Genomic DNA, 21,551 nt, shown 5'->3' on the forward strand with positions numbered 1-21,551 from the left:
AGTCTCCAATCTTGTTTACAGGCCTCTCTCGGTGCCATCCCCTAATGTTGGTGTCCCAGAGGCTTCTGTCCCAGGCCCCCAATTTCTCACTCCACACTCAGTTCTTTGGGAAGATCATCCACTCCCCCATAGCTTCAGAAGCACATGTGGATAGTTCTCAGCTCTATGTCTGCAGCCTGGCCCTCTCCTGAGCTCTCCAGCCACACAGCCTCCTTCCTGCTGGGCACACACTGCTCACAACTCAGCAGACCCAGGACTACTCCCCCAGCATGAAGCTGCCCCAACACCGCGTCTCCCTTCTGGGAGTATGCCACTGTCATCCAGTCAGTGTCAAGCAGAAATCGGGCTGAGCTCATTGATTCCCCGACCCACACTAGTCAACAGGTCCTGTATCCTCTGCCTATTAAGTGTCTCTTGAATCCAACACTTCTCTGTCTCCTCTGACACAACTATGGTCCCAGGTCACCACAACCTGTCACCAGGGCAACTGATGCGCAGGCCTCCAGTCTCGCTCCCGAGTTGTCTAGCCAAACATCTTTCCAAACTGCAGGAATGTGAGCGTGGCCCTGTTCCTGCCCCGCCTAACCTTGCCATGGTTCCCCCTCCCTTGGACACGGTCTAAACTCCTTCACAGGTATGAAAGACCCCTTCATCTCTCAGGCCACTGCTCTGGCCTCTCATCCCCGCTCACTGGGAAATGAATAATGCTGCGCTCCAAGTCCCACGAGAGGCAGAGGGGGGTCAAACCCAAGACTACTCACTGCAAGCTCCATAGGCTCTCCATCGTCCTACCCTCCCTGCTCACGGCCAGGCAGCCCTAGCTCTCATACCTGCCTGGGCTGGAGAAGGGCAATACAGAGACTTCTGGACCCAGCAGCCTTAAGAAAGGACTTGTTGCAAGTGCGATGTGAAAGCAACCTTCATCTGCAGTGGATGTGCCACCTCCTTCCTCACGCCACCAAGCTCCGAATCCCCCAGGAGAGTTGCAGAGACCACACAGAGCTCCCAAGCCCACGCCAAAGGACGGCCTGCCCCCCTTCAGCTCTAGTCTGTGACACGTGGCGTGAGAGAAATGCACCCCAATCTTCCTTCCTTATACTTCCGAGCTAGAAGCAGGAGCCAGGATGGTGGCTTAGTGAATAAATATATTACATTTTTATTTGGGAGAACCAATTAACAGCAGCTGGCTAAATGTAACTCACCCAGGACAGAAGGGGAAGTGGAGGGGGGTGGTCTGTGTGTGGCTGGAGGTGGTACAGTGGCTAAGGAGAATCAGGTGTTCCCTCCCCCAATTCATTTAGCAGCCCCAGAACTTTCTGATTTTAACTTTAATGAAACTTTAAGTACATAAATAACCACTCTTTTCCGCCCTGGTTGAGGCCGCGCTGGGTCCAGGAAATATCTGCTTTCCAACGGGGCACCTGGGCGGGAGCCTTCCAAGAACTTCAGCTCAACGGTTCCCAGCAAGGGTTCGCTGAGTCTCTGTCCTAGGAGGTCCGAGCTGGGTATGCTGTGCGGACGCAGACACTGCGGGAAGGAAACAGGAGTCCCGCTGCGGCCAAACCTTCGGGCAGCAGCCCAGGTCGCCTCGCTCACCCCAGGCGGTCTCATGGCACGGGCCTCTCGCAACTGTGGGCAAGAAAGGGTCCTCGTGAGAACTAGGCTCAGAAGAAGAGCGGGGGCGGCGCCACCTCGGGGGGAGTGGACCAGGCTGGGGCCGCAAGGGCGGCGTCCGGGGCCGCGTGGGCGGCTTCGCCGTGAATGAGCTGGTGCCGCACCAGGTGGGTCTTGCGGCTGAAGCTCTTTCCGCACTGCGGGCAGGAGAAGGGGCGGGAGCCTGTGTGGATCGCCTGGTGGCGGACTAGGTTGGTTTTGGAGCTGAAGCTGCGGGCGCAGACGGCGCAGGCGTGGGGGCGGCTGCCAGTGTGCACCGCCTGGTGGCGGCCCAGGTGCGACTTGCGGCTGAAGCGGCGGCCGCACTGAGCGCAGGCGAAAGGCCTGGCGCCGCTGTGGGCCCTGGAGTGGGCGACCAGATTAGGCCGCGAGCCGAAGCGGCGGTCACACTGCGTGCAGGCGAAGGGCCGTTCGCCCGTGTGCACGCGCCGGTGCCGCGCCAGGTGCTGCCCATGGGCGAAGCCGCGCCCGCAGTCCGGGCAGAAGAAGGACCGCTCGCCCGAGGGGGCGCGCTGGGGCACCACAGGATCGGATCCTGGGCCGCAGCCCGGTCCGCCAGGCGCGCTGGCCAGGGGCTCGGCAGCGGGGGCATCCACGGTGGCGCCCAGTGCGCACTCATCGCACCCAAAGGGGCGACCCTCGCTGCGGTGCAGACACTGGTGCGTGGCGAGGTTCTTTTTCCAGCCGAAGCTCAAGCCGCAGTCGGAGCAGGCGAAAGGCTTTGGCCCGGGAAAGGATGGGGTCGGGGACGCGGCAGTGGAATGAGGAGAAGCGGACGAGTCGGGAGAGGGCCTGGCCGGGCCGGCCGCCTGGTGCACCCTTTGGTGCCGCACCAAGTGCTGCTTGTGCGTGAAGCTGCGTGCGCACTGTGCGCACTGGTAGGGCCTCTCGCCCGTATGGATGCGCTGGTGCCGAATCAAGTGCGTCTTCTTGCGAAAGCGCTTCTCGCATTCCGTGCAGGGGAAGGGCCGCTCGCCGGTGTGGGTCTTTTGGTGCGAGCCCAGGTGGATCTTCTGGCTGAAGCGCTTGCCGCACTCCGCGCACGGGTAGGGCCGCTCGCCCGTGTGCGTGCGCAGGTGGCGGGTCAGATGGGCCTTCTTGCTGAAGCGCTTGTCGCACTCGGAGCACGGGAAAGGCCGCTCGCCGCGGTGGCTGCGCTGATGCAGTAGCATGTGGGCGCGCTGCGTGAAGCTGCGGCCGCAGTCCGGGCAGGCGCAGGGGCCCTCGCCCCGGTGCAGCCGCTGGTGCAGTCGCAACGTCAGCTGGTCCCGGAAGCGCCGCTCACACTCCCCGCAGCCGTAGGGCTTCTCCGGCATCGGACCCCACCCAGACAGCGCGAGCCCACTCAGTGCCCCCGGGGCCCCTGGCTCCACTTTGTAAGCGGCAGCCAGATGCCCCAGGTCAGGCGCGGGAAAGGGGCTGGGAAGTAACGATAGATGCTGGGGCCATTCGACCTCCTCTTCTGCCTCCTGATCTTCGTCCTCCACCTTCACCTTCCGAATCATCCACTCCTCTCCTGGAAAGTCAAAACAAGAATTGTCTATTGAGCTCCACGTGCGGCAACGTTTATTTAACCACAGGATCTTCACTTCCTGGAGCCCCGCGGTCTGGCTCTGCTCTCCGCTCTACCTAACGCTTCCCGGGAGTGACCAAATCCGCAGCTTTCTCAGGCCTCCTCCTGCACTCTCCTGAACCTGTGATGCGTGTGAACACCACACCTCTCCCGGGGGCTTCTTCCCCGGCCTGGATGTGCCCAGGAGCCCTCCAGCACCCCTGAAGAGGAAGGTTGCCCAAGTTTCAGTCCTCCTGCTTCGCTCCAGGTTCACATCCCTTTGGTGGCTGGCCCAGATCTTCCTGCTCCAGCAGTGCCTTTCTGGGACCTCAGTCTCCATCTCTGGTCCAGCAGCTCTCCTTGGTACTGCAAACTGGCCGCAGCTCAGCAGCTTTCTCACCACACACCTGAGCTTCCCAAACTGAGCCCTGGCTGACTTTAACCTTAGGACTAGAGCCTCCTTCCCTGGTGGCCTTGAAAACTTGATCTTTGACATCTCACCTGGGCTGCTTCTCTTGCTCTCTAACCCCTACCCCCAGCCCACCTTACCTCTAGTGGCCACGGAACCAGGGTACCCACGTATTCCTGCTACTCCCTTCTTTCCTGCTGGACAGCCTGAGGAGAAGTCCCATTTAGGAAGACCACGATGGAGTTTACAGGGTCTGGGGAACTAGCGAACACTGGCTCTGGAGAAACAGGGAAGGCCCTCTAGGGAAGCCTCAGCCTAAGGGCAGGTTGCAGGGGGTTCTGCTGGAGTGTTGCCCCTGTCGGGTGCTGCAATGGTCCAGCCTAGAGGAAGGAGCCCGGGGTCCAGACGGGAGGGTCCAACTTAGGTTCTCCTCTGTCACTAACTAGGAGTGTGACTTTGGTTCAGTCACTTAACCTCTTTGAGTTACGTTTCTTAGTCCGCTAAGAAGATCTGCCCTTTGTGTAAGAGTTGGCCTAGTTTAAAGCTCCCACGCCTGTGCTGGATCATCAGCTCCTGGGGAACGTTGAGAAAATGCACAAATGGGGGCAAGGCCCACGAACGTGTTCTCATCTTTAAAGCTCCCACAGTGATTCTCATTTGTGAATCATTTAACCAGATAATTTGGGTTCCTGTCTGGCCTGAGCCTTGATTCCATCACACGTGGACTTCCACAATCAGAGGTACACCCAGTTTCTTCTATCAGTCCATTGACTCCAGACCCCTGTCTACTTATCACACTGTGATACTGCTTTCACCTTCATTGTGGCACTCTTTACTTTTCTACTCAAGAACCATCAATAGCTCCTATTTATTTATTTTTAAATGAGTCAGGGTCTTGCTCTGTCTCCCAGGCTGGAGTGCAATGGGATGATAATGACTCATTGCAGCCTCAAACACCTGGGCCCAAGTGATCCTCTTACCTCAGCCTCCCAAGCAGCTGTGACTATGGGTGTGCACCAACATGCCCAGCTAATATTTCTTACTTTTTCAGAGATGGGGTCTCCCTGTGTTGCCCAGGCTGGTCTTGAAATCCTGGCCTCAAGCAGTTTTCCCACCCCAGCTTCCTGAGTCGCTGGGATTACAGGCATGAGCCACAGTGCCCAGCCCAGCACCCTATTATTTGAAGATAAAACGGGTTCTAGCTGCATCTGAGGCTCACCCCACCCTAGTCCAACTTTCTTTCTCCCAGGCATGGACCTTCCACTTCAGCCGAGCTGCTCTCCTCCCCTTTCCTGCTTCAAGATCTTCTCAGCCTAGAATGTCTTCCCATCCTCCACCCCACCCCTTTCAGAACTGAAGTCTACACCTTTCTTAAAATGCAGCACAAATTAATGTTTTTTGACGAATTCCCAGTGCATGCGGATCTTTTGGCATAAACTCCTATAGCACTTACTGTTAACACTTTTGTGCTTATTTGTGACTTGCCTTTATACTGTTCTTTTAATTCTTTGTTCTAGCTCATATTAAGGTCATCTCAACCAGATTTTATCTTCTGAGGTATGGACATTTTGTGTTCCATTTCTTTTGTGTCTAATAAGAAAGGTGTCTTTATGTGTCTGATAAAAATGGGGACTGCTGCCACTTATCGAGGACCAACTGTCGATGAAGTGTTGTACACACAGTGTCACAAACCTTCACAAACCGAAGCTCCTGGAGGCAAGGTGGCCTATCCAAGGGTACTCACCTAGTAAATGCAGAACAAAGATTCAAACCAGGTCCAGGTAACTCTACAGTTCATCTCTTTCCACTGTACTTAACACAGCCTGTATGTAGTCGGCACTCAATAAATCCTTGCTGAATAAATGATATCCCTCAGGCAAAAGGTGGTAAGGATGGTGGTAGTGGAAGGAAGTCATGGTGGGATTGTTGAGAGAGAATGAGCAGTTTGATCACCCTGGGTATGAGGAGATGAGTTGAATACAGCAGATGTGGAGCATCTGGGTACCCTCACTATCAGTGGAAGCTGGGGAAGGTGGCATGTCAGGGGAGAGGCAGTGAAAATGTTGATCAAAGCCATGTATCTTCATGGCAACTGTAATTAGACTGGGAGAAATAAAGAGGGGGAGGTAGGATTTCTAGAAGGCATTTGAGGGGAGGCTGTGTTTCTCTTTGGTGACCAGCCTCTCTGACTCCTGCCATCTACAGATGTGAAATTCCCTTTCGGCATTGAAGCTCCACAGCAGAAAGGTGCCAGGGCCTGAACTCAACTTGGGTTGGAAGGGCCTGGACTGCCTGTCTTGGGGGATTACCTGCCTCATGAGATAGCAGCTCCGGAGCTTGCTGGGCCCCGTTCCCTTGGCCTGAGCCCGTGGTGGGATGAAGTGATGGGAAGACTCACCTGGGCAGGTGCCCACAGGCTGAGCCTTCTGTGCTGAGCACGCCTGGCCTCTGCAGGGAGCCTCGGCTTGTTCTGTGTGGGCACCTTCCTCCGGTGTAGGGGCCTCGTGCCCTGGCAGAGAATAGGATACCTCAAAGACTCTGGAGACATCACAGATGGCCAAAGGGCCCCACTGGTGCTGGGAAGCAGGAGCATTTGAAACCCTGGCTCCAGCAGGGCCCACAGGGTTCCTCCCACATCCTACCTGAATTAAGGGGCTGAGTTCCCAGCTTCCCTGGGGCTGCCTCAGACTCCTTCAAGCAGGGCGGCTGCTAAGGGTATGTAATGAGATGGACTACAAGGTTACAAGAGCCACCACTGTGAAGAGTTTCTGGAATATGTGTATGTAAGACAGTGGAAGCAAGGAAGTCCCCTGACCTGATGCCCCTAGGAGAAGGGCTGGGGACTTCCCAGCCCCCAGATGGACCCTGGTTCCACGCAAGTCACTGGGGAGAATCAGGATGTCAAAAGCCAGGCACATTCCTGCCTTAGTGCTCTGTCCTGGCTGTACTCCTGCCTGAAGCACTCTTCCCAAATCTGCTGAGCTGCCGCCTTCACCTCTTTTATTTTTCTTTTTTTAGAGAAAGGTCCTCTCTGTCACCCAGGCTGGAGTGCAGTGGCACGATCATACCTCACTGCAGCCTGGGCTTCAAGGGATCCTCCTGCCCCAGCCTCCCAAGTAGCTGGGAACACAGGCATGAGCCACCACATCCAGCTAACTTTTAATTTTTTGTGGAGACAGGGTCTTGCCATGTTGCCTAGGCTGGTCTCGAATGGGGCTCAAGCAATCCTTTCACCTTGGCCTCCCAAAGGGCTGAGAATACAGGCATAAGCCACCATGCCCAGCTTCCCCCAGCTCCTTCAAATCCTGCACAAATCTTACCTTCCCAAAGAAACCCAGTCTCATCACCCTATTTAATCCTATAACATGCCCCACCCACCCCCACCTGCAGCTGTCTTGGCCCCCTTCAACCTGCTTCACTGGACATTATCCTCTCCCCCAGAGCTCTTATCACCTTTGAACATAGTTTATAAATTTCCTTATTTATTGTTTGCTGACTCTCTGCACTCATTAGGATTAAGCTCTTGAAGGTAGGGTCTTTGACTATTTGGTCACTGAGGTATTCCAAATGTTTAGAATAGCATCCCACACATAATAGGTGCTCAATAAATATTTGATGAATGGAAGGAAAGAAGGAAGGAAGGAAAGAAGGGAGGGAGGGAGGGGGGAGGAAAGAAGGGAGAGAGGTAGGGAGGGCAGGAGGAAAGCAGGGGGACTCCTCCCCGAGCCTTTCCACGGTTCCTGTTACCTACCTGAGCACACCCCCAGTGCTTTCTCTTCCCTAGAAGAGGACATCTGCTCCTGGGCATTATGGGATCCTTCCCTGGGCTCACTTTGGGGGGCCATCTCTGGCTGTCCCACAGAGAATCCTGTTACAGGCAGAAGGATGGGTCCAAGTAAAGCATCCAGTACAGAACAAGTAATCAGAGGCGGGGGCTTTTCCCCTTCCCAGCCTGCCCAAGAGACTTTTCCCAACCTGCTCAGGAAGGACAGGGTCTCTCACCACGTGGACATGGACAGGTATCAACCTCAGTCCCTTTGAGTTGAGTCAAAAAGGACAGAAGGAAGAGATAGCACAGATGTAAATATGACTGTGCTCTGTGAGTGCTCAAGTGCGCATATGGTCTAGAGCGCAGCCTCCACCATGTTCCAGGCATTCAGACACCCCATGCTACAGAAAAGGAGGCTGACCTACAGGCCCCTGGGGCCTCAGGGTTGCAGCCTCCTGAGGGTGGCTCTGCTGTCTGAGTTGTAGATGCCCCTGAATCCTCCTAAGCTTTTCCCCAAGTCCCTTCATTTCTGCCAGCTCACCCAGGGAGCTGAGGGCCTCCAAGGTCTCTCTCATGGTAACCCAGAGTAGCTCCTCCTGGGGATCAGGCCACAGACCCTATGGAGAAAAGACAGCCTTGTTCAGATTTTTCCCACGCCAGCTTCCACCTGGGCCCTGGCTCTGCCCAACGTCTCCCTATGGGCTCTTCCAGGAGCTCCAAAGGTGACATCCCCAGGTACAGCTGGGGGAAATTAGGGAAACTGGGTTTCAGAAAGCCAAGAGATCTTTGAAGGTGGCCCAAGAAGGCCTTGAAACGATTTCTGTCAGCTCTGGAAACCAGCCGCGCCACCCCCTCACCTGGCAGGTCTCTCACCGCCAACCCCGGCCCATCAGCACCGCAACTCCACGCCCCAGTGTCCTTGCCTGGGAAAGTGCAGGCAAGATTCGATTCTCTGGGGAGAGGCTTGAGGGTGGGAGCCCAGGGTGGGGAGTGGGAAACTTCATCTCCTAGGCCCTCCAGCTGTCACTGCCCGAGCTGGTGAAATAGGAGCCAGCCCAAGGGCGGGAGTGAGTGTCACTTTAGGGGTACTGCTTGGGGAGGTCCTCGAGAGGATCCTCTTGTAGGTAGAAAATGATCGCCTCTCCCTAAACCCCTACCACAAAACCACCTCTCACCCGGGCCGGGCTGCCCAAGGCCCGGACACCGCCCCTGCTGCCCCTTCCCTGCTCCGCCTTCCGCGGCTCCCCCGCCCCTCCCCCAGCAGACTCCCCTCCCCCATCTCCCCGGCAGCCTTCCCTCTGCCCCGCCCCTCCCGCTCCCTCTGCCTTCCGCCCTGTCTCCCCTGCGAATCGGGCCGGAGCCTCGGCTCCGCCCCCCGGCCCCGCCCCTCAGGCTCCGCCCGCCCGAGCCCGGCAGGGCCAACCCCTCGAGGCCCCCTCCGGGTCGGCCCTCCGCTGCCACCGCCTTCCCTGACCCTACGCTCCGGGCCGCCTCGGCGGCAGCGCTCCCCTCCCCCTCTCAGACTCCGGGCTGCCTTTCCCTACCCTCCCGGTTCTCCCCCGCTCCATCTCCCTCCCCGGCTGCACACCCTCTCCCTTCCTTTCCCCCTCCTCTTTTCCTTCCTCCCCGCCCTCCTCCTCTCAGCTCTTTTCCCCAACCCAGTTCTCCTCTCCCCTCCCTCCTCTCCCCTCCCTCCTCTCCTCCCCCACCCCGGTTTCCCTTCCTTCTCCTTTCCTCGCCTCACCTCGGTTCCCTTCCCCTCCCCCTTTCCAGCCCTCCCCCACGTCTCCCCACCGCCCTCCCCCTTCCCCCTCCCTTCTGTAGCTCTCCTTCCCCTCCGAGGCCCCCGCCTCCCTTCCCCCTCTGTCTCCCCAGCAGGCTCCAGCTTCGCTTCCCTCCCCGTCCCCAGTCCCCAGAACCGCTCTTCCCCTCCCCCCTCCCAGGCTGCTTCCCAGCTCCCGGGTCCTCCGGCCCCCAAGCCTGGGGGGTCTAGGGCTGACCCGCTCTCTCGGGACTTTCCCGCGGGCCCTGCCCTCCCCACCCCGTCTCCCCTCCGAACACCCCTCCGCGCCTCTCTCCTCCGCCGCGGCGCCCCCTCCCTATTTCTGCTCCCCTCGGACTTCTCACCCCTCCCAAGTTTTCCTCCCGACGGGACCCTCAGCTCCACCTCCCTGCCCCGCCGCCCTCCCAAGCAGCTCCGATCGCCGACTTCACTCCAGGTCCCGGCCCCCTCCCCAGCTCCGGGGCTCACCTGTCAGCGCCCTCCTCTCCCGCCCCTCCCGAGTGGCCCGGTCCCCAGCGCCCGCTTCTTCCTCCCCTTCCCCCTCGGCCCCCTCCCACACTCCCTCTCTCCTCCCCTCGGGGCCCGTCGGCCCCCTTCCCACCTGCCTCCCGCCCGACCCCCTCCCAGCCCCCGCCCTTCCCTCCAGCCCCCCCCCCGGTCTCCTCTACCCCCACAGCCCTCACCCTGCCCGCGCCGACCTTGCCCTCCCTTCCCCCCAGCCCCCGACCTCCCCCGACCCGCGCCCCTCCCCCACGCCCGCCGTCCGCGCCCCTACCCCCGGGGCTGTCACCTGCGCGGAGCCGGCCGTGACCCAACCGCGGCGCTGAGGGAGACGCGGGCGGGGCCGCCTGCAGAGGAGCCTCCCCGGCCCTTACCTGGCTGGCCGGCCGCTCCGCCCGCGCCGCGGGGACCCAGGCGCCCGGGCCTCCTGCCCCGCCGGCTCTGCTCACAATGGCGCTCGCCGCCTGCAGCTCGGGTGCTGACGGCCTGAAAGACTGACAGACTGACAGCCCCGAAACTTCGCGGGGAGGAGAGGGATAGACGCGCGGGGAGCCGAAGCCGGGAAACGGCGCCTGCAAGGGAGGAGGGACCGAGGGAGCGGGCGGAGAGCCCCGGCGCACCGGGCTGGGGGAGGCAGGGGCAGGGGGTTTCAGGAGTGGGGTCCCGGGAGGGAGCACCGTGGGCTTAGGTGGGCAGGTGATGGTCCTAAGGCTCCGAGCCTGGAGTAGGTGTGGAAGTGGGAGCTCAGGACGGGGGAGGGGAGGGGAGGGGAGGGGAGGGTGATGGGAGAGGGGGTGGAGGAGGGCGAGGAGGCTGGGGAGGAGGGCGAGGAGGCTGGGGAGGAAGGGCACTCGGGCTGCGGGGAAGGGTGCCAAGGGAGGGTGCTCGCGGCCGCGGAGGGAGGAGCCGGGGAAAGGTGGAGCGCGAACGGGTTGGGGGGGGTGGCGGGGAGGAGTTGGGGGAACGAGGAGGGGGCGTGTCGGGGGGGAGCCAGCGAGTCGTGCGCTGCCGTCTCTAAGTCGCCGGTGCCAGCCGGGTGTGCAGCGCCGCGCTCCCGCGGGAGGACGGCCCGGGGGGTCGGTCTGGGAAACTCCGGCCCCGCCCCCATTCTCCACCCGGATTCCACCCCGATCCACCCAGACCCGCAGCCCCTCGCCTGGAGTCCCGAGGACCCGATTCGAAACCAGCTGCGGGAGCCGTGGGGGCAGGCGGGAGAGAGGGCTGGGCCCCTGTGCTTGCGAGAACGGGTCCTTCGAAGTAGAAACTGGGGAGAGGACTTTAAGCCAGGTCCCCTGGGAGAAGGCCGGGCCAGGTCGGGAGCTCCAGGGGGCAAGGCTGGGACGGGGCTGGGCGGAGATTCTGAGGGCGGGGTCCGGGGGAGGGTCTGGGAGGGGGCTGCAGAGAGGGGAGGGCTCTATGGGCGGGAGACGATTGCTGGGGGGGCTGGCCCGGACACCACCTGGAGTTAGATGTGGAGGGCAGCCCTCAGCCCTCAGCCCCAGCTCCTCAGGGGACTCCACTCGCCCTCCCTGCCCAGGTTACGAGGTTTCTCCTTGGCCTTGTTCCCGCTGCGCCCACTCCTGAAAGCTCCGGAGATGCTGAAGTCTGGACTGTTAGTTCCCGGTCTCCTCTCCATGAACTTTCTCCACACCCCTGGGTTCCAGCTTCCTCCCTTTACGGGAAAGGGTGACTGCAACTCGGGTCTCTTCCCAATCCCAGTGCTGCCTGATCAGCCCCGGTTTGAATCCAGAGCTGAGTGAGGCTGGGAAGGGGAGGGTGTGAATGGCCCTTGAGCTCCTGCTACCACAGCCCGCCACAAGCATGAGTGCCTGGAAGAGCGCCCATCACTCGGGCTCAGCTGTGAAGGCTCCTCTGCCTCCAGGATGAAGGGAGCCCCTGGAGTAGCATGTGTCACTGTGCGTGCTGGGGTGTGGCTGAGCACCTGTGCCAGTGTTGTGAGACTTACAGTGAGAGTGTGCATGTGTGTAAAACAGGAAAGGGGGGTGTCTGGGTGTGCGTGTGGCTCTTTCTGAGGACTCCAGAGCAGGAGTTGATCCCAGTCATCCGTGACCCCCTGAGAGACTCACTCTGGGCCCTTTTTTGGCCCTGGGACCAATGGTGAACCCAGGAGAAGGAGAGCCCGGCCCAGCTCTGGTTAACAGAAGCCCCCTTCCTCCCCTAGGTGGAATGACTCTACAGGATACTCGGAGGAATATCAGGTTTGGGAGACCGAGGGGTGTGGAGTCGGAGCCAGGCTGCATTCCAGCCCGGGTGTCCGGGTGTGCTCAGAGCTCTGCTGGGACCAGGATGGACCCCGGATTCCCCTGTGGAGCCTGTCACTGCCCCTCCCAGCCGGATTCTCGGATTATTTCATCCGGCTTAGCTCTGCCCCAGGGCTGGGGGAGCTGGCTCCCCCACCCACTCCTTCCAGAGGGTCCTCTCATTCCTCAGCATAGGCTCCCCAGTTCTAGACCCCAGAGACTCTAGGAGACCCTCGAAGAAGGAGACAGGATGGGCCCAACCAGCCACACATAATCATCCCCAGCAAGAAACTGGACCCTGGAGAAAAGGGTACATGTTGCCCACGCATCTCCACACACTCAGGAACCCCAGCTACCCTAGAAGTGCTCCCACTCACTGCCCCCGACTCCTGAGTTTGGGCAAGAGAGGGGCGGGAGGCAGGGGAGCACCATCCAGGCAGAAGTTCAAGGCTGGAAGACCCCATCAGTCGTTTAGCCCAGGAGCTCTTAACCTTTTCATGGGGTCATGGCCCTCTTGAGAATCTAATAAAAGTATAGAACTGTCTTCAGAAAAATGTGCACACACAATTTCAAAGAATTACTGGAGTCTGAGACCTATTTGTGCATCCCTGGGAAGTCCCTGAAATGTTTACTGGGAAGGAAATTGAGGCCCAGAAAGGGAGGGTGGCTTGCCCAGAGCCCCATGTTAATTTGTGGTAGTGCCTGAGAGTGTGAAAATACACACACACACACACACACACACACACACACACACACACAAAGGGAAACAGATGCACTGGAAGGGGACAGGAAGGAGACTGTTTCCAGGGAGAGCTGGCCTCTGAGGGGCTGGTGTGGCAGGTCCAATCTGGTTGTGGGCAGCTGGTGCCCTGGGGCATGAGACTGGAATAAAGCCTCCCCAGCCCCCAGAACTGGCCACTGGGCTGCGGGGAGGCTGCGTGGGGCAGGAGAGAGCACCGCTGGCCTCTCTGCCCCCTCTGCAGCATCGCCTCTCTTGAGCCCAAGCCTCACGTTCCCCAAAGGTGCCCCGGGGGTGAGGGCACCATGCTGCTCCCTGCCCTCCTCTTTGGGATGGCGAGGGCCCTGGCTGACGGGTAAGCAGCCCACCCTGGACCCCTCTGACAAGGGTCCTCCTTCTGCCGCATGCCCAGGGACACTCTGGGGCATCAGACTCCGTGCCCCCCACCCCCGGGGTCCTCCCTCCACCCCCGCCACTTCCCATGAGTGTCTCTCCCTACCTTAGCATCCTCCTTACTTCAATAACCACCCCTGGGAGTGGTGTCATAGGACAAGGCTTTTGGTGACAGAGGGAATGGTGGCAGCAGCTGTGGTTCCCCATCATGGGCAGGCGGTGGTGTGAGTGGACAGAGACCATCTGTGTGGAGGAGGAAGTAGCACCCCGTCAGGAGGACCTGGTACCCTGTGCCAGACTCGACCATTACAGCCGCCAGGGCTGGCGGCTGGACCTGCCCTGGAGCGGCCGCGCGGGGCTTACCCGGTCCCCAGAGCCTGGGCTCTGTCCTATCTACAAGTGAGTAAGGGTGACAGCCTGGGCTGTCTGCCGGGCAGGAAAGGAGTGACAGGCCGGACATCCTGAGAGTGGGGAGGCTCTGGAGGAAGCAGGCATTTGGGAAGTAGGTTTGCAGTGGGCCTGGAGAAGGGTGGAGCGTGTGAGATTAGGGTGGGGGGTGAGTGCGCGCTACGGTGGGCAGGACAGGGAGAGGCCCGAAGCCTGCTCCTTCTACCCAACCCCCGCTCCCAATCCCCGTGGTCTGCCCTCCCAACATTATTCTCACTTTGTATGTGGGGAAATTAAGGCCGGGGAAATGATGTGATTAGAGTAGCTGACAAAACTGAATGTCCCCAGGCCTCCCCAGGGTGGGACTGGGCTGAATGCTAACATCTCCTCACCGTTTCCACCTGCTTGGTGGGTGCAGACCTCCAGAAACCCAGCCTGCCAAGTGGAACCGGACAGTGAGGGCTTGTTGCCCAGGCTGGGAAGGGGCCCACTGCACTGAAGGTAAGCACCTGAGTGCGTTTGGGGACGCGGTACCTTCTGGGAGTCCTGGGCAGGGGATGCTAGCTCAGATCTGTGGTTTCAGGCAGAGAACCAGGGCTGGGCTGAAAGCTCCAGTCTACCCCATATTCACTGCCTGGGTCTGCCCCATTCTCCCCACCTACCGCAGCCCTTGCCAAAGCCAGTCCTGAAGGCCACTGCTTTGCCATGTGGCAGTGCCAGCTACAGGCAGGCTCAGCTAATGCCTCAGCAGGAAGCCTGGAGGAGTGCTGCGCCCGGCCCTGGGGACGAAGCTGGTGGGATGGCAGCTCCCAGGCCTGCCTCAGCTGCTCCAGCCGACACCTGCCAGGTGGGTCCACAGACTCCAGCCTGCCAGACAGGCACAGTCCTGGCCATCACCCCTTCCGCCTCCCCAGGCACTCCCATGTGGAGTTCTTGTGCTCTGGGCCCTTCTACAGGGCCCATACTGGCTCCCTGGCCCACTAGAGTGACCATGTCCTGTCTGCCTGCCTCCCGCTGTGCCGGGAGCCCTGTGTCCTCACCCTTCACCTCTGCCTCACACTCAGAGGCTCACAGTTGGTGTGTCTCTCCCAGGCAGTGCCTCTTCTCCAGCCCTCCTGCAGCCCCTGGCAGGGGCTGTGGGCCAGCTCTGGAGCCAGCACCAGCGTCCCTCGGCCACCTGTGCCTCCTGGTCGGGCTTCCACTACCGCACCTTTGATGGCCGCCACTATCACTTCCTGGGCCGCTGCACCTACCTGCTGGCGGGTGCTGCGGACTCCACCTGGGCTGTCCACCTAACACCCGGGGACCGCTGCCCCCAGCCTGGACACTGTCAGCGGGTGAGGGAGGGAGATGGGGCAGCCACAGGGAGGAGGCTGGACAGGGGAGGAAGAGAGCCCCAGCCCCCTTTTCCACTATGTATCTCCTCAAGGTCCAGGTGACTATGGGACCCAAGGAGGTGCTGATCCAGGCTGGAAATGTGTCTGTGAAGGGGCAGCTGGTACCTGAAGGGCAGTCTTGGCTGCTCCACGGTGAGAGCACTGAGGGAGCAAGAGGCTGCCCGGGCCCCCACGTGCTCCTCTGACAGTCTCTCCACCCTCCAGGCAGGGTCAGAAAAGGAGCAGGGGGCTGTTTGGGAATGATCCCACAGTGGGCCCCCAGTCATTGCTGTTGGGAGGCACTGAAGCGCGGAGCCAGTGAGGGGCCGGGAGGAACCAGGCCTAGTCCTGACCCTCTGCAACTACCCCCACCAAACTCTCACAGCACCAGCTCAGACAAGTCCCTCTACCTAACTGCCCAAGCCTCAGTTTCCCCGCCAGCCTCAGAGGAGTGCTGTGAGGTAGCACTTTGGTGCTAAGCATGGGAAGCTCTCCTAACAGAACCTTTGTCTTGGCTGGGCTGCAGGGTGAGGTGGGGGTGAGCTTCCTGCGTGTATGCCTGTGTGTGCATGGGTGCAGTGTGTGCATGTATGTGTGCATGCATGTGTGTGCACGTGCACGTGTGTTTCATAGTTCACTTGAAGTTTACTCTCTCCAGAGAGCGTCTGCAGCTTTCATGAGCTCCTCAAAGGGAGCTGTGATAGAAATCAATCACTCTGTTGTAAAGCATATACTTTTGGTATAAAGTGCAGAGCTCTCTAGAATGTGAGAATTGTGTGAGTTATTTCCCTTCTCCTTTCCATCCCTGGGTAGCTGAGCCCAGCTGTGGTAGTGGGAAGGGTGAGAATTGTGGCTGCAGGGGGGCAAGTGACCTCTTTCTGTGCCCAGGGCTGAGCCTGCAATGGCTGGGGGACTGGCTGGTGCTGTCAGGGGGCCTGGGGGTCGTGGTGCGGCTGGACAGGACTGGCTCCATCTCCATCTCTGTGGACCACGAGCTCTGGGGACAGACACAAGGCCTCTGTGGGCTCTACAATGGCTGGCCAGAGGGTAAGTGGGGTGTGGTTGGTTGCTGGTGTAGCAGGGAAGGGAAGACCGGAGACCCTAGACCCAGCACCCCTGCCTCACCCCTTCTCAGATGACTTCATGGAGCCAGGCGGAGGGCTGGCCATGTTAGCAGCCACCTTTGGAAATTCCTGGAGGCTCCCTGGCTCGGAGGTGAGGCTGCCACTGGGGCCCCTCCCTCCCAGCTGCCTGCCCATTCCTAGCTTTTCAGGCTGGCTTCTGACTCCTGCACCTCCAAGCCCTTGTCCCAGTTTCATTGCTGGCCTGTTCCCTAGGACAGGGACTGGCCCTCTCCCAGATCCTCAGGGCAGAGGGCAGGCCTTGGGGTCCCACAGAAAGCCCGGCTGCCTGCTGTGAACTAGCCATCTGAGGCCAGCATTGGTGAACCAGTTAGTCATTTATCCCCACCACTGCAGTCCAGCGTGGGGCTGCCACCTCGCCTCTCTCCCCAGCCCCAGGATGTGGGCGGTGGGCCTGAAGGTGGGGCCCTGGTGCTATGTGAGAGCAGGAGGCATTTTTCTGGGGTCCTGGTTAACATCCCTCATCACTGCCACCTGACCTGATGTCCTTTGTCTGCAGCCTGGGTGTCTGGATGCGGTGGAGGTGGCCCAGGGCTGTGACGGCCCCCTGGGGCTCACAGACGCAGATGTAGAACCTGGCCACCTGCGGGCTGAAGCCCAGGACGTGTGCCATCAGCTGCTGGAAGGTCCATTCGGGCAGTGCCATGCCCAGGTATGGGTGGGGTGGGGGTGGTGTCTGGCACCCAAGGGAAGGTAATAGAGAAGTGTCAGCAAGCTGGTCTGGCCCTGCCTGTGGGTTACTTTGGGCCATCTGTCAAACCCCCACCTCTCCATCCTTGGCTTTATCTCTGGGAAATGGCCCGCTCATATATGTGATCTCTGAGGTCCCTTCTGGGGCTGATCCATTTGGTTATAAGTTATGGAGTGATGGAAGCAGGAGGTAGGGGGTGCTGGCTGTTTGCTGAGGGGCCGTCCTTTCCTGCAGGTTTCCCCTGCTGAGTACCACGAGACCTGTCTCTTTGCCTACTGCACAGGGGCCATGGCAGGCAGTGGGCAAGAGGGGCGGCAGCAGGCTGTTTGTGCCACCTTTGCCAGCTATGTCCAGGCCTGTGCCAGGCGACACATCCACATTCGCTGGAGGAAGCCTGGCTTCTGCGGTACTGCTCGGGCCTCCCCCCGCTGCGGGATTGACTGAGGGCCTCCCCACCCTGTGGGATTGACTGGGGTCTGGCGGGGGACTACAGCTCACTCCTGTGCCCACAGAGCGCCTGTGCCCCGGGGGCCAGCTCTACTCCGACTGCGTCTCCCTCTGCCCACCCCAGCTGTGAGGCGGTGGGTCAGGGAGAGGAGGAGTCCTGCAGGGAAGAGTGTGTGAGTGGCTGTGAGTGCCTGCGAGGCCTCTTCTGGAATGGCACCCTCTGTGTGCCTGCTGCCCACTGCCCCTGCTACTACCGCCGCCAGCGCTATGCACCCGGTGACACCGTGCGCCAGCTGTGTAACCCCTGGTGGGTCCTTGAGCCATGCTGGGGGTTGGTGGCCACATGGTGCCCTCGGATCCCTCCCTTCTCTTCAACCTGCTTCCCCTAAGCCTCCAGCCCATTCTGGGTCTTCCTCTCAGAGACTGGGACTGCTGCTGGCATGGCTGATGGCCTTGCCGGCTGACCTCTACCCCTTCAGCAGGAGGGGCTTCCACGGGAGGGGAGGAACAGGGGTTTTTGGGGGGTCACCTCCAGATCAGGGGTCATCTCCACCCCCTCAGGGTGGAGCTGATGCCAGAGCTCACTGTCTCACCCATGTGTCCACAGTGTGTGCAGGGATGGCCGCTGGCACTGTGCCCAGGCCCTGTGCCCCGCCGAGTGTGCCGTGGGTGGGGACGGGCACTACCTCACCTTCGATGGGCGGAGCTACTCCTTCCGGGGTGGTCAAGGTTGCCGCTACAGCCTGGTGCAGGTGGGCAGAGGACGGTCTGCTGGGGTGGCACTCTGCCAGAGTAGGGGCCCTCCTAGAGGGCACAGTGGGGCTGACTGTAAGGAAACCCCTAAATAAATAAGCGAAACCCAGAGTCTTCCCAGGAAAGGCCAAGGGAGAACCAACACTGGGGGCATGGCTGTCACAGGCCTCGAGGCCTCCCGCTGGGTTCTCACCTCCTCCCCAGCTTCCCTGTGAAAGTCCCTCTGTCATCACCACTCAGCCCAGGGCCACTAACCAAAACCCATCTTCAGTCCTGTCTCTCACAGATGGGACGGGCTGAGTTTGTTACAGACTACTTCATGCAAAACAACCTCAGGGGAAATAAGAGGCCCTGCTCCCGCCCTAAACCTCCCCCAATGAAGTGAGCTCAATTCTCAAGTTCAGGTGCAGGCCACGATTTTCCCAATCATCTGGGGTCCCCCGAGTGATCTCTCCATTGAACTATTGGACCATTCCCACTCCTCTCATAAGTAGTGATGGGGTGAGGAGGTCATGGGAGCACAGTCCTCACAGAGGCTGTGCCTGTCCATGGGGAGGAAAGAGGACAGCCATCTCCCCCAGCAAACACAGTCAAAGATGCATGTGTGTACACACACTCACACACACACAGGCTGCACACCAAAACACAGAAATCTGCATGTGAGCACGCACATGTGCATGCAAACACACACACACATACACACAGGCTACAAACCAACACAGAGATCTGCATGTGTACACACAGACACATACAGGCTATACACCAACACACAGAGACTTGTATGCATCCACACACATATACATGCACCCATGTACACACTTACAGACAGACACAAACAGACATACACATGACACACACTCATGTATGTGCATGTAGATTTAGCATGTGTGTATACATGCACACACACGGGAGAACATACATATCCATGAGGAGGAAAGAGAGGAGTCATCTCACCCCAACATGCAGACACGCACTTACCTACACACACTCGTGAACACACAAACATGCACACACACCTCCACATGACACCTATGTGCACATCCATGGCCCTGCACACACATACACACAGACATCCATGCATGCGGCCCATGGTGAGGACGAAGCCCCTTACCTGGCAGAGACACTGCCTGGCCGGAAGGTGGGCAGCTGCCTCCAGGTGCGTGCTGAAGGTGTTCTGTAGGGAAGGTCTCCAGAAGCCTCTTCGGAGAGGGTCGGCCCGCCAGGCCCCACTGAATTCCCCCTGCCCACCCCAGGACTATGTGAAGGGACAGCTACTGATCCTACTGGAGCATGGGGCCTGCGACGCTGGGAGCTGCCTCCACGCCATCTCCGTCTCCCTGGAGGACACCCACATCCAGCTCAGGGACTCAGGTAGCCTCTGCTCTGCACTCTTGAGGCAGTCTCAGGCCTCCTGTCACTGCTCCTCCTCCACACTACCCTATGGCTTTGGAGTCCAAACACTCTTCCCCAGCCTCCTGCACCTAAGCACACTGCCTCAACTTCCCCGGCCCTCTCATCTCTGAAGCAGACATACAGAGTCCTGAGGAGATGTTCCGAGGCATCTTCTGCCCCGTCCTGGGGTCAGATACAAGTCATGCAGCTATGAGAGCTTGAAAGGCCTTGAGGCATGACCAGACCGGGCAGGCCACTCAGCAGGGTCCCTCCAACCCTCCCCAACCAGCTCCTGGCTCGCCATCTAGCTCCTCCCACACACTGATCATGAGGGTGAGGGACTGGAAAATCTGTGTGCCAAGGGTAGTCCTTGGGCCGCAGGGGTAGGGAGCTCAGGTGGACACTCTAGTTGTCCCCAGCAGCCCATCCTGACATGGGACTTCCTACTTCCCACCCAAGCTCCTTCCCTTATTGCAGCCCTATCCTTCCACGTGCCCCACCCCCACCATCAGACCCCCTGTTCCAGGAGCTGTGCTGGTCAATGGGCAGGATGTGGGCTTGCCCTGGATTGGCGCTGAGGGCCTCAGTGTGCGCCGAGCTTCCTCTGCCTTTCTGCTGCTGCGCTGGCCTGGGGCCCAGGTGCTCTGGGGACTGTCTGACCCTGCAGCCTACATCACCCTGGACCCCCGCCATGCCCACCAGGTGTGCCAGTGAGGCGGCTGTGTGGGGGAGCAAGGGTGCAGTGGGACTGCAATCGGCTGTCTTACATGCGTGCTTGTGGCCCAGGTGCAGGGTCTGTGTGGCACCTTCACCCAGAAACAGCAGGACGACTTCCTGACACCAGCCGGAGATGTGGAAACTAGCATTGCTGCCTTTGCTAGCAAGTTCCAGGTGGCCGGCAAGGGAAGATGCCCCTCTGGGGACAGTGCCCTGCTGTCTCCCTGCACCACCCACTCCTAGCGCCACGCCTTCGCAGAGGCGGCCTGTGCCATCCTGCACAGCTCTGTCTTCCAGGTAGCTGGGTTGGGCTCCTCCCACATCTGTAAGATGGGCCAACACCTGCCCTGCCCTCCACCTGGGCTCTTGGGAGGATCAAGGGAGACCAGACAAGCCCAGAGGTGGTATTGGGGACCAGGGGGATGTAGACTCCGTGGAGGAGAAGTTGACCCATTTCCCCATCTCCTCCCAAGGAATGCCACAGGCTGGTGGACAAAGAGCCATTCTATCTGCGCTGCCTGGCAGCCGTGTGTGGCTGTGATCCCGGCAGGGACTGCCTGTGCCCGGTGCTGTCTGCCTATGCGCGTCGCTGTGCCCAGGAAGGTGCCTCACCTCCCTGGAGGAACCAGACCCTCTGCCGTAAGTTTGCTCAGCCCAGCCAACCCCACCCAGGCTCCTCCCCTCCTCCCTAGCCCATCCCCCTTCCAGGAATGGCTAGGGGCCCAGGGTGCATCTCTACCCTTGGCAGACTGCCGGGCTTTTCTTCCTGCAAAGGCACAGGGGGTGTGGGCTGTGGGGTTCCGAGGGGGTGGAGAGAGCCATTGGTGGCTATGCCCCTGACCTGTGTGTGTCCCTGTGCCCAGCTGTTATGTGTCCTGGTGGCCAGGAGTACCGAGAGTGTGCCCCAGCATGTGGTCAACACTGCAGGGAACCAGAGGACTGTGGAGAGCTGGGCAGCTGTGTGGCTGGTTGTAACTGTCCTCTGGGGCTGCTGTGGGACCCTGAGGGCCAGTGTGTGCCCCCCAGCTTGTGCCCCTGCCAGCTCGGAGCCCGTCGCTATGCCCCTGGCAGTGCCACCATGAAAGAGTGCAACCGCTGGTGAGGGCAGCGACCTTTGGGGCAAGAGGAAGAATGTGGGGGTGAAGAGGTAGCTTGGGAGATAACAGGTGGGGTGCAGCCTTGTTGATCGCAGCGTGCATGCTGGGGGTGACAGAGTGCTGATCACTTCCCCTCGGTCGTGGGGCACTTTAGGGTCCATAAAGCACTTTCGTGTGCATCATTTTATCTAGTTTTACTTTCCTATCATAGCCTCATAAAGTAAGAAGTGGAAAAATTGTTCCCATTTTGCAGATGAGGAAACTGAGGCTCAGATAGGCTAAACAGCTTGCAGGGTCACACAGCTTGTTCACGAGAAGTGAAGTGAAGGCAGGTTATGGATCTGCAGGCTTCAATGCAATCCCTCTCCTACCTGGGCTGGGAGTAGGGTGGTTCAATATCTCTGTCCTGCTCCAGAGCCTGGAGGATGGCCCTATTGGAGCCGGGACAGAAAGGGTGACAATGTCTAT

At 59.8% G+C, this 21,551-nt stretch overlaps 1 protein-coding gene and 1 pseudogene across 5 annotated transcripts in view; one reads left to right on the forward strand and one right to left on the reverse strand.

Moving 5' to 3' along the window:
- Positions 1–1,131: 1,131 nt before the first annotated feature.
- ZNF467 (zinc finger protein 467) lies at positions 1,132–10,176 on the reverse strand. Of its 4 annotated transcripts, XM_031013468.3 has the most exons (5): positions 10,063–10,176; positions 7,946–8,021; positions 7,387–7,503; positions 6,034–6,144; positions 1,132–3,190 (listed from the first exon to the last, which is right to left on the reverse strand). In XM_031013468.3, the coding sequence occupies exons 2-5, from the start codon at positions 7,977–7,979 to the stop codon at positions 1,665–1,667; spliced, it is 1,788 nt and encodes a 595-aa protein (XP_030869328.2). In that variant the 5' UTR covers positions 7,980–8,021; positions 10,063–10,176; the 3' UTR covers positions 1,132–1,664. The 4 variants fall into 4 exon arrangements, with proteins under 4 accessions (XP_030869328.2, XP_055248326.1, XP_055248325.1 ...); XM_055392351.2 differs by lacking the exon at positions 6,034–6,144; XM_055392350.2 differs by lacking the exon at positions 7,946–8,021 and having other exon boundaries at positions 10,063–10,144.
- A 714-nt stretch (positions 10,177–10,890) lies between these two features.
- LOC101130897 (SCO-spondin) overlaps positions 10,891–21,551 on the forward strand; it is a 57,709-nt pseudogene continuing 47,048 nt past the window's right edge. Inside the window, exons 1-16 of the transcript XR_008667548.2 lie at positions 10,891–13,480; positions 13,887–13,969; positions 14,136–14,315; positions 14,561–14,805; positions 14,898–14,997; positions 15,733–15,891; positions 15,980–16,059; positions 16,486–16,638; positions 16,912–17,083; positions 17,190–17,431; positions 17,732–17,876; positions 19,131–19,248; positions 19,796–19,971; positions 20,056–20,283; positions 20,460–20,625; positions 20,850–21,084. The product of XR_008667548.2 is annotated as an SCO-spondin (transcript). The remainder of the gene's footprint in view (positions 13,481–13,886; positions 13,970–14,135; positions 14,316–14,560; positions 14,806–14,897; positions 14,998–15,732; positions 15,892–15,979; positions 16,060–16,485; positions 16,639–16,911; positions 17,084–17,189; positions 17,432–17,731; positions 17,877–19,130; positions 19,249–19,795; positions 19,972–20,055; positions 20,284–20,459; positions 20,626–20,849; positions 21,085–21,551) is intronic.

Source organism: Gorilla gorilla, chromosome 6, assembly GCF_029281585.2.
Source record: "Gorilla gorilla gorilla isolate KB3781 chromosome 6, NHGRI_mGorGor1-v2.1_pri, whole genome shotgun sequence".
Taxonomy (NCBI): Eukaryota; Metazoa; Chordata; class Mammalia; order Primates; family Hominidae; genus Gorilla; species Gorilla gorilla.

Coding starts and splice junctions, on each gene's coding strand:
- ZNF467 (XM_031013468.3), bottom strand. CDS start 7,979: ATGAGAGAGACCTTGGAGGCCCTCAGCTCCCTGG. Junction 6,145..7,386: donor AGCACTGGGGGTGTGCTCAG/GTAGGTAACAGG, acceptor ATTCTCTGCCAG/GGCACGAGGCCCCTACACCG. Junction 3,191..6,033: donor GCCTGTGGGCACCTGCCCAG/GTGAGTCTTCCC, acceptor TTGACTTTCCAG/GAGAGGAGTGGATGATTCGG.